This window comes from Nilaparvata lugens, chromosome 12 (genome assembly GCF_014356525.2).
Source record: "Nilaparvata lugens isolate BPH chromosome 12, ASM1435652v1, whole genome shotgun sequence".
Lineage (NCBI taxonomy): Eukaryota > Metazoa > Arthropoda > Insecta > Hemiptera > Delphacidae > Nilaparvata > Nilaparvata lugens.
This window is the reverse complement of record NC_052515.1, coordinates 7372359-7387251: the sequence shown is the minus strand read 5'-3', so window position 1 is coordinate 7387251 and position 14893 is coordinate 7372359. Positions and strand designations below refer to the sequence as shown.

The window sequence follows — 14893 nt, the reverse complement described above, 5'->3', positions numbered from 1 at the left end:
TCCCTTTCCCTTTCGTTTTCTTCTCCTTTGTTGTTCTTTTCCGTCTCGATTCCATTGGTATTCCCTCTTCGTCAGTCAAAAACAATTTTCCCTGTTCCCTGACTAAAATTCCGTTTTGCAAACCTTTTCGCAAAGCCAGCTGAAGCATGGCCGAGAGCTTCGGTCTGTGTTGCGGTTGAAGATTTAAATGTTGGTAGATGAATTTCTTCAATTCGGTTGATGATGCTCCTTCAGTCTCCAACATTCTTTTCAAGCCATCAATGATTGCTGTTTTGGCGTCGTTCTGCTTGTGTTTGGTTACCTTTGTTGTCATTGCTTCTTGATTTTCAAGACAGAATACACTGCAAACTCTATGAAAAAAAAACTTGATAAGAACTTGACCTTCTTGTTTTTACGAAAATATTTGAACACCTGTGATACTATTCAACTTTGACTAGAACGGAAAACTTTATCAAATTATTAAAATTTATAAAGTACGTGAATTTAGAAAAGGAAAACAGTAAATTTAGAAGCCAAATAAGTAAATGTCTAAGTTGTTTTGGGTCGAAACTACTGTTTTGTTATTGACTCAGTTTCACTCACCGAAATGTATCATGTGATTAAACATATGATATTTTTGTAACATGTACATTTCTTTAACATTGAATATTTTCCAATAGTGTCATAACCACAAAGTTAAATAAAACTGGAGAAAATTGTTATTACTATCTAGGAGTGAGCTACTCTGGTTATAATTGAAAATCAATTATAAAAATCAAAGAGTTTCGCAGAAGTAAAGCTTTGAGTCGTGTCCATAAACAATCTAGAAAAGGTTCTCAAAAAAGTGCGTTTTCTTTTGTGCGGATCCGCGTTCGGCTGCGTATGCGTTAAGTAAAACTCTGGTGTGGCGCACTCACACAACTTTCCTTGTCGTTATGAAAATTGATCACCTGACGCTAGTGTTCCCGCACATTTCAAGTCTACTTTTCTAAGATCTGAGCCAGCTGGTGACAGGACAATAGTGCTGCAGACACACGAAGTCTGCTATCTCTTCATAGTGAATGATTTGATAGAATCAACAGTTGACAACAGTTTGCAATTGAATAATCTTATTTTCTCGAATTTCGAGCTTATTTTCAATTTTGGGTGAAAATGCTACTGAACATTAATAGTAGAGATTTTTATGTTCAATCTTTTCCACTTGAAATTTTTTGTTTAAATTGTATCTGAAGCCTGATAATTGAGAATCTAAAATCTAACTTTGCATAGATGGTGCAGTGCTCCTGAAATTTTTACAGATATGGGACTTGTGGCAGTTGATATAGCTTATCAATGACTATTTTAGGTATAAATTTAATCAAAATCGTTGGAGCCATTTTCGAGAAAATCGCGAAAAACCCTGTTTTTGACAACATTTTCGCCATTTTAGCCGCCATCTTGAATCGCATTTGATCGAAATTGTTCGTGTTGGATCCTTATTATAGTGTAAGGACCTTAAGTTCCAAATTTCAAGTCATTCCGTTAATTAATTGGGAGATGAGATATCGAGTACACAGACGCACTCATACACACACACACACACACACACACACACACACACACACACACACACAACACACACCACACACACACACACACACACACACACGCGCGCGCGCACTCATACACACACACACACACACACACCACCACACACACACACACACACACACACACACACACACACACACCACACACACACACAACACACACACACACACACACACCACCACACACACACACACACACACACACCACACACACACACACACCCACACACACACACACACACACACACACACCACACACAACACACACCACACAACACACACACACACACACACACACACAACACACACACCACACACACACACACACACACACACACACACACACACACACACACACACACACACACACACACACCACACACACACACACACACACACACCACACACACACACACACACACACACACCACACACACACACACACACACACACACACACACACACACACACACACACACACACATGCAGACCAATACCCAAAAACCACTTTTTTCGACTCAGGGGGCCTTGAAACGTATAGAAATTTAGAAATTGGGGTACCTTAATTTTTTTCGGAAAGCAGTACTTTCCTTACCTATGGTAATAGGGCAAGGAAAGTAAAAGTAGCAATTATCCCAAACAATAGATTGAATCTATTTGTATCATATCCATCAGTTGATATCGTATTTAGTATTAGAATCACTTTTATATCAAATATAATGAAGTAAGATATCAACTGAGTGAATACGATACAAATAGATTCGATTTATTGTTTCGGAAAGTTGCTATTTTGACTAATCGCTTAGGCAGCCGAAGGCGACACAATCGAAACCCACCTTCTAGGTGGTCTACAAGCGACCATTTTCAACAAACTGAGATATCAATGTGCGGTTTCGCCATTCATTTTCTCTTGAAACTCTTTATTGAAATTATGTATCACATGAGCATCTTCTCATTGAAAAAAATTGTTGATTCATATGAGGCTCTAAAGCAGCGTTTACACCAAAGTTATTAACAAAATGTTAATAGCTTGATCCTTATAGATTCTATTAGATTGAACATAACTTATCATACACAAGATGAACATATGTGTTTGTCAAGTTCCGTTCAATCTAATAGAATCTATAAGGATTGAGTTACTAACATTTTGTTAATAACTCTGGTGTGAACGCAGCTTTAGATGTCGAAACGAGAGAATATATTTTTAAAAAGTAATTTTTCAATTCAAATGGATATCCAATAGAACCTACTGTCAAATTACTCTTGTATAAGGAATATTGAGCTGTTTCCATAATTTACATCAACTCTGTATAATTTTTAGAACATTAACCGGTCGGGTCAGATTAATTGCTGGTTTCAAAGATTACAATACAACAGTTCATGAACGATTTCTCCAACCCAAGGGTGACTATTAGTGAATATAGGCCAAATAATGTGCCTAATTAGTCTCTAAGCCAAAATAATGTACCTCTTTTTAACATTTAGATACATGAAAGTTCCAAGGGACTCCACAGAAAATGTACTATAACGAGGCTCCACTGTATAGGCCTGGGGCTAGCAATGATACTCTTTTACTGAAATAATCTAGATAACCTTCTCTACATTGTTGAGTTGTTTAATTGACGTGTTTTGATCCCATGATCAGAATCATAATCAAATGCAATTGTACAAAAATAAACATTGTTGAATTCATAGAATAAAAAAATGTTATAAGTTTTCTTTCGTTGAATTATATTTTATAGAAAATTATCATTATAGTAGAAAGTGATATTACGAGAAAAACAAGAGTTGAACCAAAAGGAATACAATGAAACAAATGAATGAATACAGAAGAGTGTTGAAATTATTCAGAAAGGGCTGTTGAATGATAATAATAATTATCACAGAGAGGAATCTCGAAAATAATTGAAACCAACCAGAAGTGCTGTCCAAAGAAAAGCGGCTGAGAAAGAAAGCCAGTCGGCGACGTAATTAGAAATAATTAATAATTATCTTGCGAAGAGAAGTGTAAAAGTTGACTAGAGGGGGAGGGAGAGAGGGAATGTCAAGGAATGAGTGCGAGGGGAGTAGGAAAAACGAGAAAATCTGTCACTTTTGTATGGGCTTAGTCAGAGACAACTTTTATGCAACTTTTTTTTAAAGTTTCTTTCTTCTGAAAAGAACAACTACTGGGCATTCATTGATCGTTGAGCCTTTAACTTCAGCTTGAAAACTTATTTCACTTCTTCTTCTTCTCCTTCTTCTTCTTATTCTTCTTTCTTTTCTTCTTCTTCTTCTCCCACTCTCTCATTCTTCTCCTACTGCTACTTCTTTTTCCTCATCGTCTTCTCACTTGCTCTTTTTATTCTCTGTTGCTCTTGAAAGGTCAACCTTGCCACTCGTATAAAAGCAAAGTTATCAGGAGAGTGATAATTTGTGTCCTGGGACATTTTCTAAGACTTCAAAAACTTTTTGAATGGTTGTGCATTGAAATGAGATTCGGAAGATTTTTTCCTCTACCCTTGAGGGAGGAAAATGTAGTCGAATAACTTCTCGATGAGAGGCCGGAGAAAAAGGAACATTTCAATTTCTCTTTTAAAATTGATGAATCGTTGTTGTTAAAAGTTCCTATTCTTCTAAATAGGTTGACTTACAAATGCGTATTTTTCTTGTGTAATCGCTACAGCAAATATTTCACATAGGAATAAGGTTCCCTGTGAATATATTTTCCACACTCGACATAGATACTTGGGACATAGAATAAACAATTTATAATGTATCGTATAGGTTTTCTCTGCTTGAGGTTAGTTGCTCTTGCTCGAAAAGACAAGTCAACTAACCACCGTAGAATGATGACGTTGGATTGATGTCAGTTTTGTTCATTGGTTGACATCGCATAATTTATAAGTCTATAAGAACTTATAAAGTATTTACAGAGCCCTAGCATCATTGGTTCTCTAAGATGACAACATTTTATGATAGGCTATTATTTATATCTTAATGTAGGCTAATTTATGCAATTGACCGCTAAGGCTATCAAACACAAAACAATTAGCTTCTAGATAATAGGTAGTTATTTGTATATCTAGAGTGAAAAGTACTGGTTTTTCTCCCTGAGGGAAAAGTTTGAAGCCCGAGGCGAAGCCGAGGGCAACAATTTTACTGGGGGAGAAAAAACATTTTTCACTCGTGATATACACAACATTTTTTCTCCACCTACATTCTTATAGAAACTGCAAATAAAATAATTTTCAAAAACGTACGTGACCAAAAAATGTGTTACAACAATCATAATCTTTAATGTAAACGGCTGGGCTGGCTTGTAATCACAGTTCTCCACCGACAGCGCCATGCACTATCTGTCGGCAAAAGTTGTAACAACAATGGCCGCCACAACTACAACTATGATGAAGTTCCCGTTTCAAATTTGATTAGTTGATGATGAATATTCGTTGGCTGGTATTTTGAATAACATGGATTGAGAAAAAATTTATACACTTTTTTAGTATAGTAACATGAAGTTTGTAATAATTTTAGCATACAAACATTAATTTCATATATTGATCAAATATCTGGTTGAGGTATTGAATTTAGTTGGTTTGATGACCACTCTATATGCTTCTTCATCTGAGCTTAGATATTCTAACCTATTTCAAATGTACGTTTTTAAAATAGAGATATGCTACTCATGTTATTTAAATGGAGCTACTTTACGCTCTAAGGAGTTTTCCTGTTTTTTCCTCCCGAGAGCGAAAAGTGACACTTTAGTATTATGTTCCAGGGAGTAAAGTAAGCACTTTAGACAGGAGGTGAAGGAGAAAGCATTATTCAATCATCATTATTATAGGTATCAGACAGAATAATGACAAACCAGCAGTTTCAGTTATTGAAGGTTTGGATTTAATTAAATAATTATTGAGAAAATATGTAGGCTGCTCTAGTAGACCTATAGACCTATAGACCTATTTCAAAACATTCAGCAGTCTGTATATTATTTTTATATTTTAAATTTGGAATAAGACTATATGCTGCTCTAGTAGACCTATAGACCTATTTCAAAACATTCAGCAGTCTGTATATTATTTCATATTTTAAATTTGGAATAAGACTATTCATGTTGTTTACATAATTATTATTAAATTTAGGCTCGTCGAACTCCAACTGTTTATTTTCAACTGGATACCATAGTATGATATACATAGGCTACGTATAGTTCAATGGTTAATGACTAACAGTAATGTGAACCTGAATCATGCTCTACGAGTTTAAGGCCCGGTTGCACAAAATCCGGCTAAATTTCAACTGTGGTTCTTGTGGAATTAATCACGATTAAATTTAACCGGCTTTTTGTGTAACGGGCACTAAGCATTGAGTTGTATACGGATAAATCGATTCCCAGTTTGTTTTTTCCTTTCTTTATACCTTCTTGTATAAATTCACTTTTTGCTGAGAGCTACCCTTATTTATCAGGAAAAAAACTAATTACCCTTTCATAAAAAAACTTTCATTCACAACATAATATGTTAGGCTTATGAATATTATAACATAATTTTTTATATAAATATTATTTATATAATGTGAATAGTATATGTTGTGAATAAAATCTTTTAATAAAGAGTAGGCCTACTTAGAATTCCAATTTCCTTCTTGTATAGGTACTATATTTACAATGATGTGAATCTGCTATATGGGATGTGAAAAAGTCTTATTTTATTTTGAGACAATCACAATAATTGGAAGCAACTAGTTCTGGTTGTTCCTCAGTTTCTCCACGGAAGTTCCAGCTGGACAATGTGACTGAACAAGTGACTCCAGGCTGGAGTATTGCTCGGTTCCAATCTCATAAGTGAGGGAAGTCTGCTCATCCAGACAATTTTTGTAGCTGTCCTTGTACAAGTCGACAATTTTGTTGACTTCATCTACTAATGATTTGACTTGTGAGAAAAAAGTCGGGACTTCGTTGATGACCATATTTTTATTCAGGTTATCCAGGTAGCATTTCACTGAAACAAAACGTGAAATTTGTTTTAAAAGTGGGTTCCGAACCACTGGCGAGTTTGATTCTGTTTATTATTATTATAAAGCCATCCACACACTGAAAAAATGTTCTACATACATGTTCGGCAAACATGTTTGTTGAGGAGCTCAGTGACAAACATTTCAAAAAGTTTGGACAATCATTGTTTGTCAAATAAAAAATTACTGTTTTCCCAAACATTTTCAGTGTTGACAGCTGTAAAGCAGCTTTTAAACATAAAACCTGTTCTCCCCACTTACAAAAATATTTTGTTTGGTGACGTGTACACACTGGCCACGGGGAACATTGTCAAACATAATAAAATTTGCCCAAACTATTTTAACAAACATGTTTGTCGAACATTTGTTCGGTGTGGACACGGCTTTATGTGGATCATGAAATGATGATCAAAATTGTTTTTTTGATTTACCACATAAGTGAAGTAATATAGTCCCAATAATAATCATATTCCTTTCATTGTTCATGCATTATAGCATGTTGAGCTTCATCCTCAGAAAATAAAGCATTATATCAATAATCTATCATTCCACACAACATTAAAAACGCATGAGAGAATATTAGTCCAGTCACTATAGGCCATACATTGTTGCTTGTAATTTATTTTGATAAACATATTGTAGAATATTATATTTATATTGTAGTTCTGATTATTTAATATATTATTTGGATACATGGAAGAAGTCCAGAACTAATTTCTTCATGAAAAATTTTCTTGTGCTAGGTGAATAGCCCAAAAACCTCTTATTTTCTGTTCATTTTCCAGTTTTCAGCTATTCATGCCAAATCCAGTAATCGGACAGAAAAATTTGCTGCCGTCTTTTTTTTGATTATACAATTCTGAATAAAATAAGATCATTAGGAACTTTCTATCTCCAATTAGTACTAAGCTATGATTTTTCAAAAATGAGTAAAATTAAAGAAAAAATCAATTCTGATGAATTTTAGTTTTTGATCAACAATATCTTCCGATTGTTATCATTTAGATGTACAATTCGAAATTCTTCTGGTGCTTCACAATTTGAGATCAGGTAGAGCACTATTTCAATCTCAGTATTGTGGCATTGTGTCACATCCACACAAAAGCGAAAACGCGAAAAGTGAAAACGAAAGTGGATTTCCATATTACAGTTGTGTTGTGCGTGATGTGCTATTTTTCACCTGATAGAACACAAATATATTTCATATAGAATTTTTCTTAAATACCCACGGTAGGATACTATGGGATTATTTTTTAACTAACAAAGGAAAAAATAATACAACTTACGTTCTCGTATGTAGCTTGATTTTCCCAGGAAGCATGAGTAGTCGGTATATACCTTCATTTTCTCCACGGCGTAGATAATGTTCAAAATAAATTGCTGGTAGGATACAGACGCCTGCAATTTTCATAAAACGAATAATATAAATCATAACTTGAAATAAATCGTACACTGTGTTTGTCTAGAATCGACAACATTGCATACTTTCCTATCTAGGCCTATTCATTCATTCACTTACCGTGAATGTAGGGGAATACCGTGCACTTAAGCTTTGAAAATATTTTGCTCATGTTTGATACCATTTTATGAAGTGATATATTATATCAAGCTGGGAATCACACAATCTTGTTACAAATTCAACTCCTTAAGCTGGGTTTACACCAAAGTTATTAACAAAATGTTAATAATAACTTAATGTCCAATAACTTAATCCTTATAGATTCTATTGGATTGAACGGAACTTAACAAACACATATGTTCATCATGATTGTGCATGATAAGATATGTTCAATCTGATAGAATCTATAAGGATTAAGTTATTCACATTTTGCTATTAACTTTGGTGTGAACGCAGCTTAATGATGGCAGATTTTAAAAAATTATGAATTTAATTATTTCTTTGTTTTAGAAACCATTTTTGATTGGGCCCACATGACATTGAAATAATAACTATAAACTAAGAGCTGAACTAATCACTAATTACTTTTAAACTACCGGTACATTACTAAACTTATCACTTCAATAATGTTTAATCTATATCAATATATGCATAGGCTATCTATATATTATATATATGAGCGAAATACTATCCATAATAGAAGGAGTTGGCTCATGTAAGGTATACGAGATTCATGTTTGTCGCATCATCGCGTCTGAATAACTATTGAACTGATCAACTTGAAATTTTGCATAGCCTGAAGATTCCTAATTTTCCCAGGATGGTTATGAGCTGATTTTCGTTTTTTCTTTCATTCATTCATTTAATGTATAAAACACTACAAAACCTTTGTTCTTATTGATCAATTGATTATAATTTTAATAATTAAAAAATATATTTCAATTTGTGATACAAAGATAAAAGCCCAATTAAATAGTTTCTCTATTGTAAATCATTACTGTACGGGAATAAATTGCACAGTAAGTTGTCAATACTTTCAATATCAACAAGGATCTATAAAACTAAATTCAATCTGTTTTGCTCTGAACATATCCTTGCGGAGCACCCGCTCGTATTGAAATAGAATTGTCATTACCAATATTATTGATTATATATTCAATAACTTGTTCTTACCTGGAACACAGCGATACATGCTTTCCCCGCTGAAAATTTCAATAAATCAACAGCATCTTTCGAGCAGCCTGCTGCATTCAAAGCACTTTTTAGTTGCATTTCAACCTCGACTGTAGAAGAATCTTGAATTACATTGTTCAGTCCTGACATAACGGACTCAACTAGTCCTGCCGAGGGTGCTGGGCTGCCTGAAACCTGCAAAAGAATATTTTTTCTTATTCAATATGAGAGAGTTGTTGGAACAAAATATGAATTTGAATAGATTACTAATATCTGAAGTGTAAAAGAATCCTCATCAGGTATAAATTAAAAAATTTAATTCTTTTGTTGAATAATTTTGTTCCATTGAAGATTCTGAAAATGAGATATCGACGATGTCAAAGGTTCACTCAATATATTTAGGTAAAAGAAGCTCATGCTTTTCATATTCATTGGAATAAAATATTAACCTCACACATTATAAATAAAGACAGCAATAACGTAGAAACAGGGATGGAAATTTGAAAGATCTAATGAGACATTCATTCTAGGAAAAGCTTATTATAAATCCATTCATTCAGAACAATATAGTACAGTATTTTTTAATATATTATTTTCAAATCGAGATGATGATGAGTCACTTGTTGCATAACATAAATGATCAGAGGTTTACTCAATAGTTCGAAGGTAGCCTTAAGTGGCCTTTACCTAAAGTAGGCTTTATGATTTTAGCAATACCTAAGGTAGGTAGGCTACCTAAAGGTAGCGTTTATGATTCCAACAATACACATAGATTTTTTTATGTTAACTTAGGGCTACTATTAAATAAACAGTTCGATGTTTTTTTTTCAAGGAACCTACTTAGATTTTTATTTATTTCTATCAAATATTACTTTTATCAATTGATATGAGATGAAAAAATGATTGATCTCGATTGAGATGGAAATTTAAAGGGTTTATTAGTCAATATTCAGATTACAACTTGGAAAAAGTATTTTATAGCTACAATGTTTTTATGAAATATTTTATTTTTTATGAATCAAGAAGAGAAATTTATAGGAAATAAGACAGAAATTCACAAGGTTCAGTCAATATCCATGCTTTATTAACAAATCTGGATTCCCATTTATATCAGTGACAGTAAAATTGACCGGTATAGTAAGAATTTCATCCCAATAATATTTATAGGACCAGTTGCTAGGTTGTGCTGCTTGGAAACAGACCAATTTAAAATAATAGATTATATTGCCTCTTTGCCGGTCACTGTCATTGATATGATGTAGGAATCCAGCTTGGCTTGATACTTTTGATCTGAAAAAGCTTGTGAATGACAACCGATATCCAATATTATAATAAGATATTTTTTCAATGAATTAATGTACCTAATGATCATGATAATTGTAAATGATTGGATGAATAAATAAATAAGTAAGTATATGAATAAGTTTGCATGAATAATAAATAAATAAATTCTTAAGTTTGCGTAATTTCATCATTCAGAAGAGTTTATACACAAATATAAAATGATAGGGAACAAAGAGGAACAAAGAGGACAGCCAATTATTTTAGTTTTGAAGTAAACTTCAAAAATTATTATATCAAATAATCTAAAGGCTTAGAAATTTCAACTTATTATTCCATTTTTAATCTTATAAATGACTCACAGATTTCTCAAATAGAAAAAGTATAAAAGTATAAAAGTATTATAAAAGTATTGTAAAAATTAGATTTTTTATTTTGTCCACTCCAGCCCCACTCGAAAATATTGATTGTCTACTCTAGCCCCATATAGGGGCTAGAGTAGACATTTGTAGAATTATTTTAAAATTAGATTTCCATCCCCAGAACATTAATTTTTGCACATGTTCTGAGTCTGTTATATAGGTAAATAGATTACCTATGCAAAGTATGTGAATTTGGTCGATAATAACGGTTTTCCAAGTTTTTATAGCAAAATGAAAAAAAGTGTCCACACTAGCCCCAGTCTCCCTACATATATAAAAGAGAATCCTTACTCAAGAAATTGCTAAAAACAATAATTTTAGAATAAATTATCATACTGTACCTCAAGTATACCTCTCTATAGCAATATGATAACTATGATATAATCGTCACCTACTCTATTTGGGTAGGTATTAATACTATTAATTCCATATTAAACGTATATTATCCATGTTTGGTCAAGCTTACAAGCTTTGAGTTTATAATATAAACATAGCACAAGCATTTTTTATAAGAAATCTTGAATCTCAAGTTATATTTTATCAGATATGGATGAAATCGTTTTAAAACATTACGATCATAATATAAAACTATAACATTCTCGTTCGAGATAGTTTTCGTTTTTCTATTATTATAAGAGATGAACGAAATATTTTTGAAGATCAGTTTAAATTATCAGTTCTCTGAATAATTATTAGAGATGAACGAAAATATAGTTTTCGTTTCTCTGTGATATTATAATACGATTGACTCAACTTCCATTTCCAACAATGGAAAATAATCAAGATTTCATTGAAAGTTATCAATTTTGTATCTATTCATTTCTATAGAGCTAGCCTACTTGATAGTTTCAAAGTAATTATTATAAAATCACTATATCATAAAGGAAATCGAGTCGACAAAGAATATAAATGGGAACTAGTGATTCAATTATGATGATGATGATAGTATTATAAATTGTTGACAAAAATAATTACCAATTGCTGGCCTGTCAGGAGCATAATACTCAAAGTAACTAATTGAATTCCTCTCATTGTGATGATGTCTAATTAGCCTACTACAAAAACAACTCCACAACTAACTTGAATTCTCAATGATACCAAATTTATAAAATTGCAAACTGAAATATCAATTGGAGTAGCCGATTAAAAGCTCTAGTATCTCTCTAAAGTACTGTAGCCTACTTGAGATATCATTTTAATCGGAGAGACCAATTTGAGAAATCGTCATAGACTTTTTCCCGGTGCTCTAAAATGTTTAGTTGTTCCTATGAGAAAAAAATGCACTCCACACAGTATCCAGGTCACATGACTTCATTCTCTTCAGAATTTTTGCGAAAATTATTGACCTTGGGAAGGTATACTGATAAGGTTCATAGTATATTTCAAAACTTCAAGTATGTTCAGACAGGAAATGGGAAATATATTATAAGAATATTTTATTGTTAGATTGTGTTTGAGGTTTGATATTTGGAAACATCAATCAATGTGGGCTTCTTAACAAGGGATAAGTTGATGCATTCTTCCAAAATAGGAAAATAAATTTCATTGCAATATTCATTCTATACAAAATCTCTCAAGTAATACTTTGTATTGTAGGCTCATCTACTATGTTGAATATAAATACTAAGAAATTGTCAAAAACCACGTACAGACGATTTTATCGAAAATTAGAAAGACCGATTTCGGTTGTTACACCATTGTCAATCTCCGATAGACCCCATCTACTATATGGTTAAGAATATTGTTGTAGAAATAGCCTATGTCTGTTCTATGATCGTTAACATCATGTAGTTAGCCTATTAAAACAAACTCATTATCATTAATATTATCTTGATAATATAGCTTCACATCGATGAATGAATTAAAAATGAGGAAATTCATGACCTACAATCCTTCCTTCATCAGTGTTCACCCTTTTGATATACTAGCGAATCACGTTTTGGAGGATATCCATACCATTCAGAAGGACTACTTCTCCAACACAATCTCAAAGTTTTATTATTCCTTATTGATGAAACAACGTCTCAGTGCTGGTAAAAATTTGATAATGGTATTTCTATATATCACTATCTAGGAAAATCAGTTTTTTAATATCTTTATCTTGTAATAATTTTCTCTATTTCTCTATCTTTATATTGTAGTAGGCTATTACAATTTGAAGAAAAATATTCATCTTCTAGGCTATATGAATTGTTATGTAATCATTTTTTTCTCTCTAATGAATGTCTGCATCTCGATGTCTTAATTTTTATTTATACATTCAAGACTATATTTTCTCAATTATTGTATGGACAATGATTCAATGGGGATTTCCAATACTTTGCATTTATAAATTATTAATCAGTCCGTTCCAGTTTCCACCACATTTTTTTCCTATATATCTATATTCCGCAAAAAAAACTTTTTTTTTTAAACATGTATTACCAAGTAATTTTACTTCAAACTTTATCAAAATAATGTCTGATGCTCATCAATTTTCCAGAGAAATAAGAAAATTAGATGAAATTCCTTTACAAAAGACATTATCATGAAATTCCTAATAAAATTTCCTTATAAATATTATCATAGAGAAAGCTTCCGTACTTGTATATGCTTTTTAAAGTTTTATGTTTTGATAATTTCCCAAACACCAATCATACTATCAAACTCATCGTTCCTCCAAACATATTAATTTCAAACTTTCTCTCGGAGTGATAGAAGCGCTGTTCAGTGGCATTGAAGACGAATCAAGCTTTATTCTATTAATGAACAATTCATAGCCTGAATTAATTCTACAACCTTTCTCAATATCAATTTGAATGCAATTCCATTTCTATTATAGTATTTTAAAATGGATCACTGATGAGGTATTATTTGAAAATATTTTGAGAAATTTGACAAGTTGTCAGGTATTGTTGAAGTTTTGTGATCTCATTAATTTTTCATTATTATAATTATATTTCTTTGCATATCTCATTATCGTTACTTTACATTATTCTCATCACTGTCTTTCAGTTTGCTGATGTCTTCCATTCTATCTCTCTTTCAGTTTTAGTCTTTCAGTTTGCTTTCATGAAACATAGCCTATTTCTGTAACAGTTGTTAGGCTCTCGCCATCTCTCTCTTTTTGATATCAAGTCTTTAAGTTTTATCCTTTCCCAATCTTTCTGTTACTTTCTTACTGTTGGACGAATTATTTCCATCTTTCTCTCCTTGATATCAAGCCTGTTACTTTTGTGAGCCGTATTTTTGTAGTTGTTAGACGAATGTCGTCACACTTTTTCAATTATCCTCTCAATTGTTCTTCGCTCTTTGTTTTGTTTTCGAACAAAGTTGTTGCAAATTTTCTTTTGTCCTCGTTCATTTCGTTTTTGGCAGTTCGCGGTGTCGCAGCCAACCGAAAATCGATCCGAAAAGTGGGTTGATGAAGTAAGTAACATAGAAATAATTGACAAAAATTGTGAAAAAGTATTGTTATTTTTATATATTTCGCGAGCAGGTGGTCAATGATTAATATAAAAGTAGATTAGCAATTGGCTTAGCAATAAAACTGGCAAACAATTTTTATTGAAATAATTATTAGGAAAAGTACCTATAATTGGCAGAAATAAAAAAATGACTTTTTAAAGAATAATCCTTTCACATGAATTATTCCTGTGTATTAAAACCGATCCGAAGAGTGGCTTGATGAAGTAATAATAAGTAGTGGCATAGCAATAATTATTGACAAAAATTTTATGTATTAAGTGAGTAAAACATAATATTAATCGATTTAACTCCAAGAAAGTGCTATTCCGAAGATCATTTGCATAAAAATTAAATAAAACATAGAGTTGATAAAGTAGCATGATAGCAATAATTAACAAAAACTTCGATAAAAATTCTTTCTCAAGTAGGCTACGTCAAGTGAAATAGAAATTATTTACAAAAATCCAAAAAATGTATAATGTATAGAAATTGATCCTGGAAGTTTGTTTATGACGTGAGTAGCATAGCAATAATAAATTACAAAATTTATGGAAAATCGTTATTCAAGAAAGTGGACTAGAAATAATTCGCACAAATCCAAAAACATT

The 14893-nt window shown here is 32.2% G+C and overlaps 2 protein-coding genes across 2 annotated transcripts in view; one reads left to right on the top strand and one right to left on the bottom strand.

Annotated features, from left to right (window-relative positions):
* Positions 1 to 6233: 6233 nt before the first annotated feature.
* On the bottom strand, positions 6234 to 12136 carry LOC111049636. Its single transcript, XM_022335764.2, has 4 exons — positions 11814 to 12136; positions 9136 to 9330; positions 7850 to 7961; positions 6234 to 6550 (listed from the first exon to the last, which is right to left on the bottom strand). Exons 1-4 carry the CDS (start codon positions 11868 to 11870, stop codon positions 6291 to 6293), a joined length of 624 nt encoding a protein of 207 aa, XP_022191456.2. The 5' UTR covers positions 11871 to 12136; the 3' UTR covers positions 6234 to 6290.
* Positions 12137 to 14130: 1994 nt separating this feature from the next.
* The window catches only part of LOC111049637, a 52767-nt gene continuing 52004 nt past the window's right edge, over positions 14131 to 14893 (top strand). The window contains exon 1 of the mRNA XM_039438837.1: positions 14131 to 14246. Within this exon, the coding sequence (XP_039294771.1) occupies positions 14242 to 14246 (5 nt within the window). The 5' untranslated portion in view covers positions 14131 to 14241. The remainder of the gene's footprint in view (positions 14247 to 14893) is intronic.

What these genes read in the sequence shown, in the direction of transcription:
- LOC111049636 (XM_022335764.2), bottom strand. Translation starts at nt 11,870, where the DNA reads ATGAGAGGAATTCAATTAGTTACTTTGAGTATTATGCTCCTGACAGGC. An exon ending in TCCTGACAGGCCAGCAATTG is followed by an intron (nt 9,331 to 11,813) that starts GTAATTATTTTT and finishes ATTCTTTTGCAG; the next exon opens with GTTTCAGGCAGCCCAGCACC. An exon ending in ATCAAGCTACATACGAGAAC is followed by an intron (nt 6,551 to 7,849) that starts GTAAGTTGTATT and finishes GTTTTGTTTCAG; the next exon opens with TGAAATGCTACCTGGATAAC.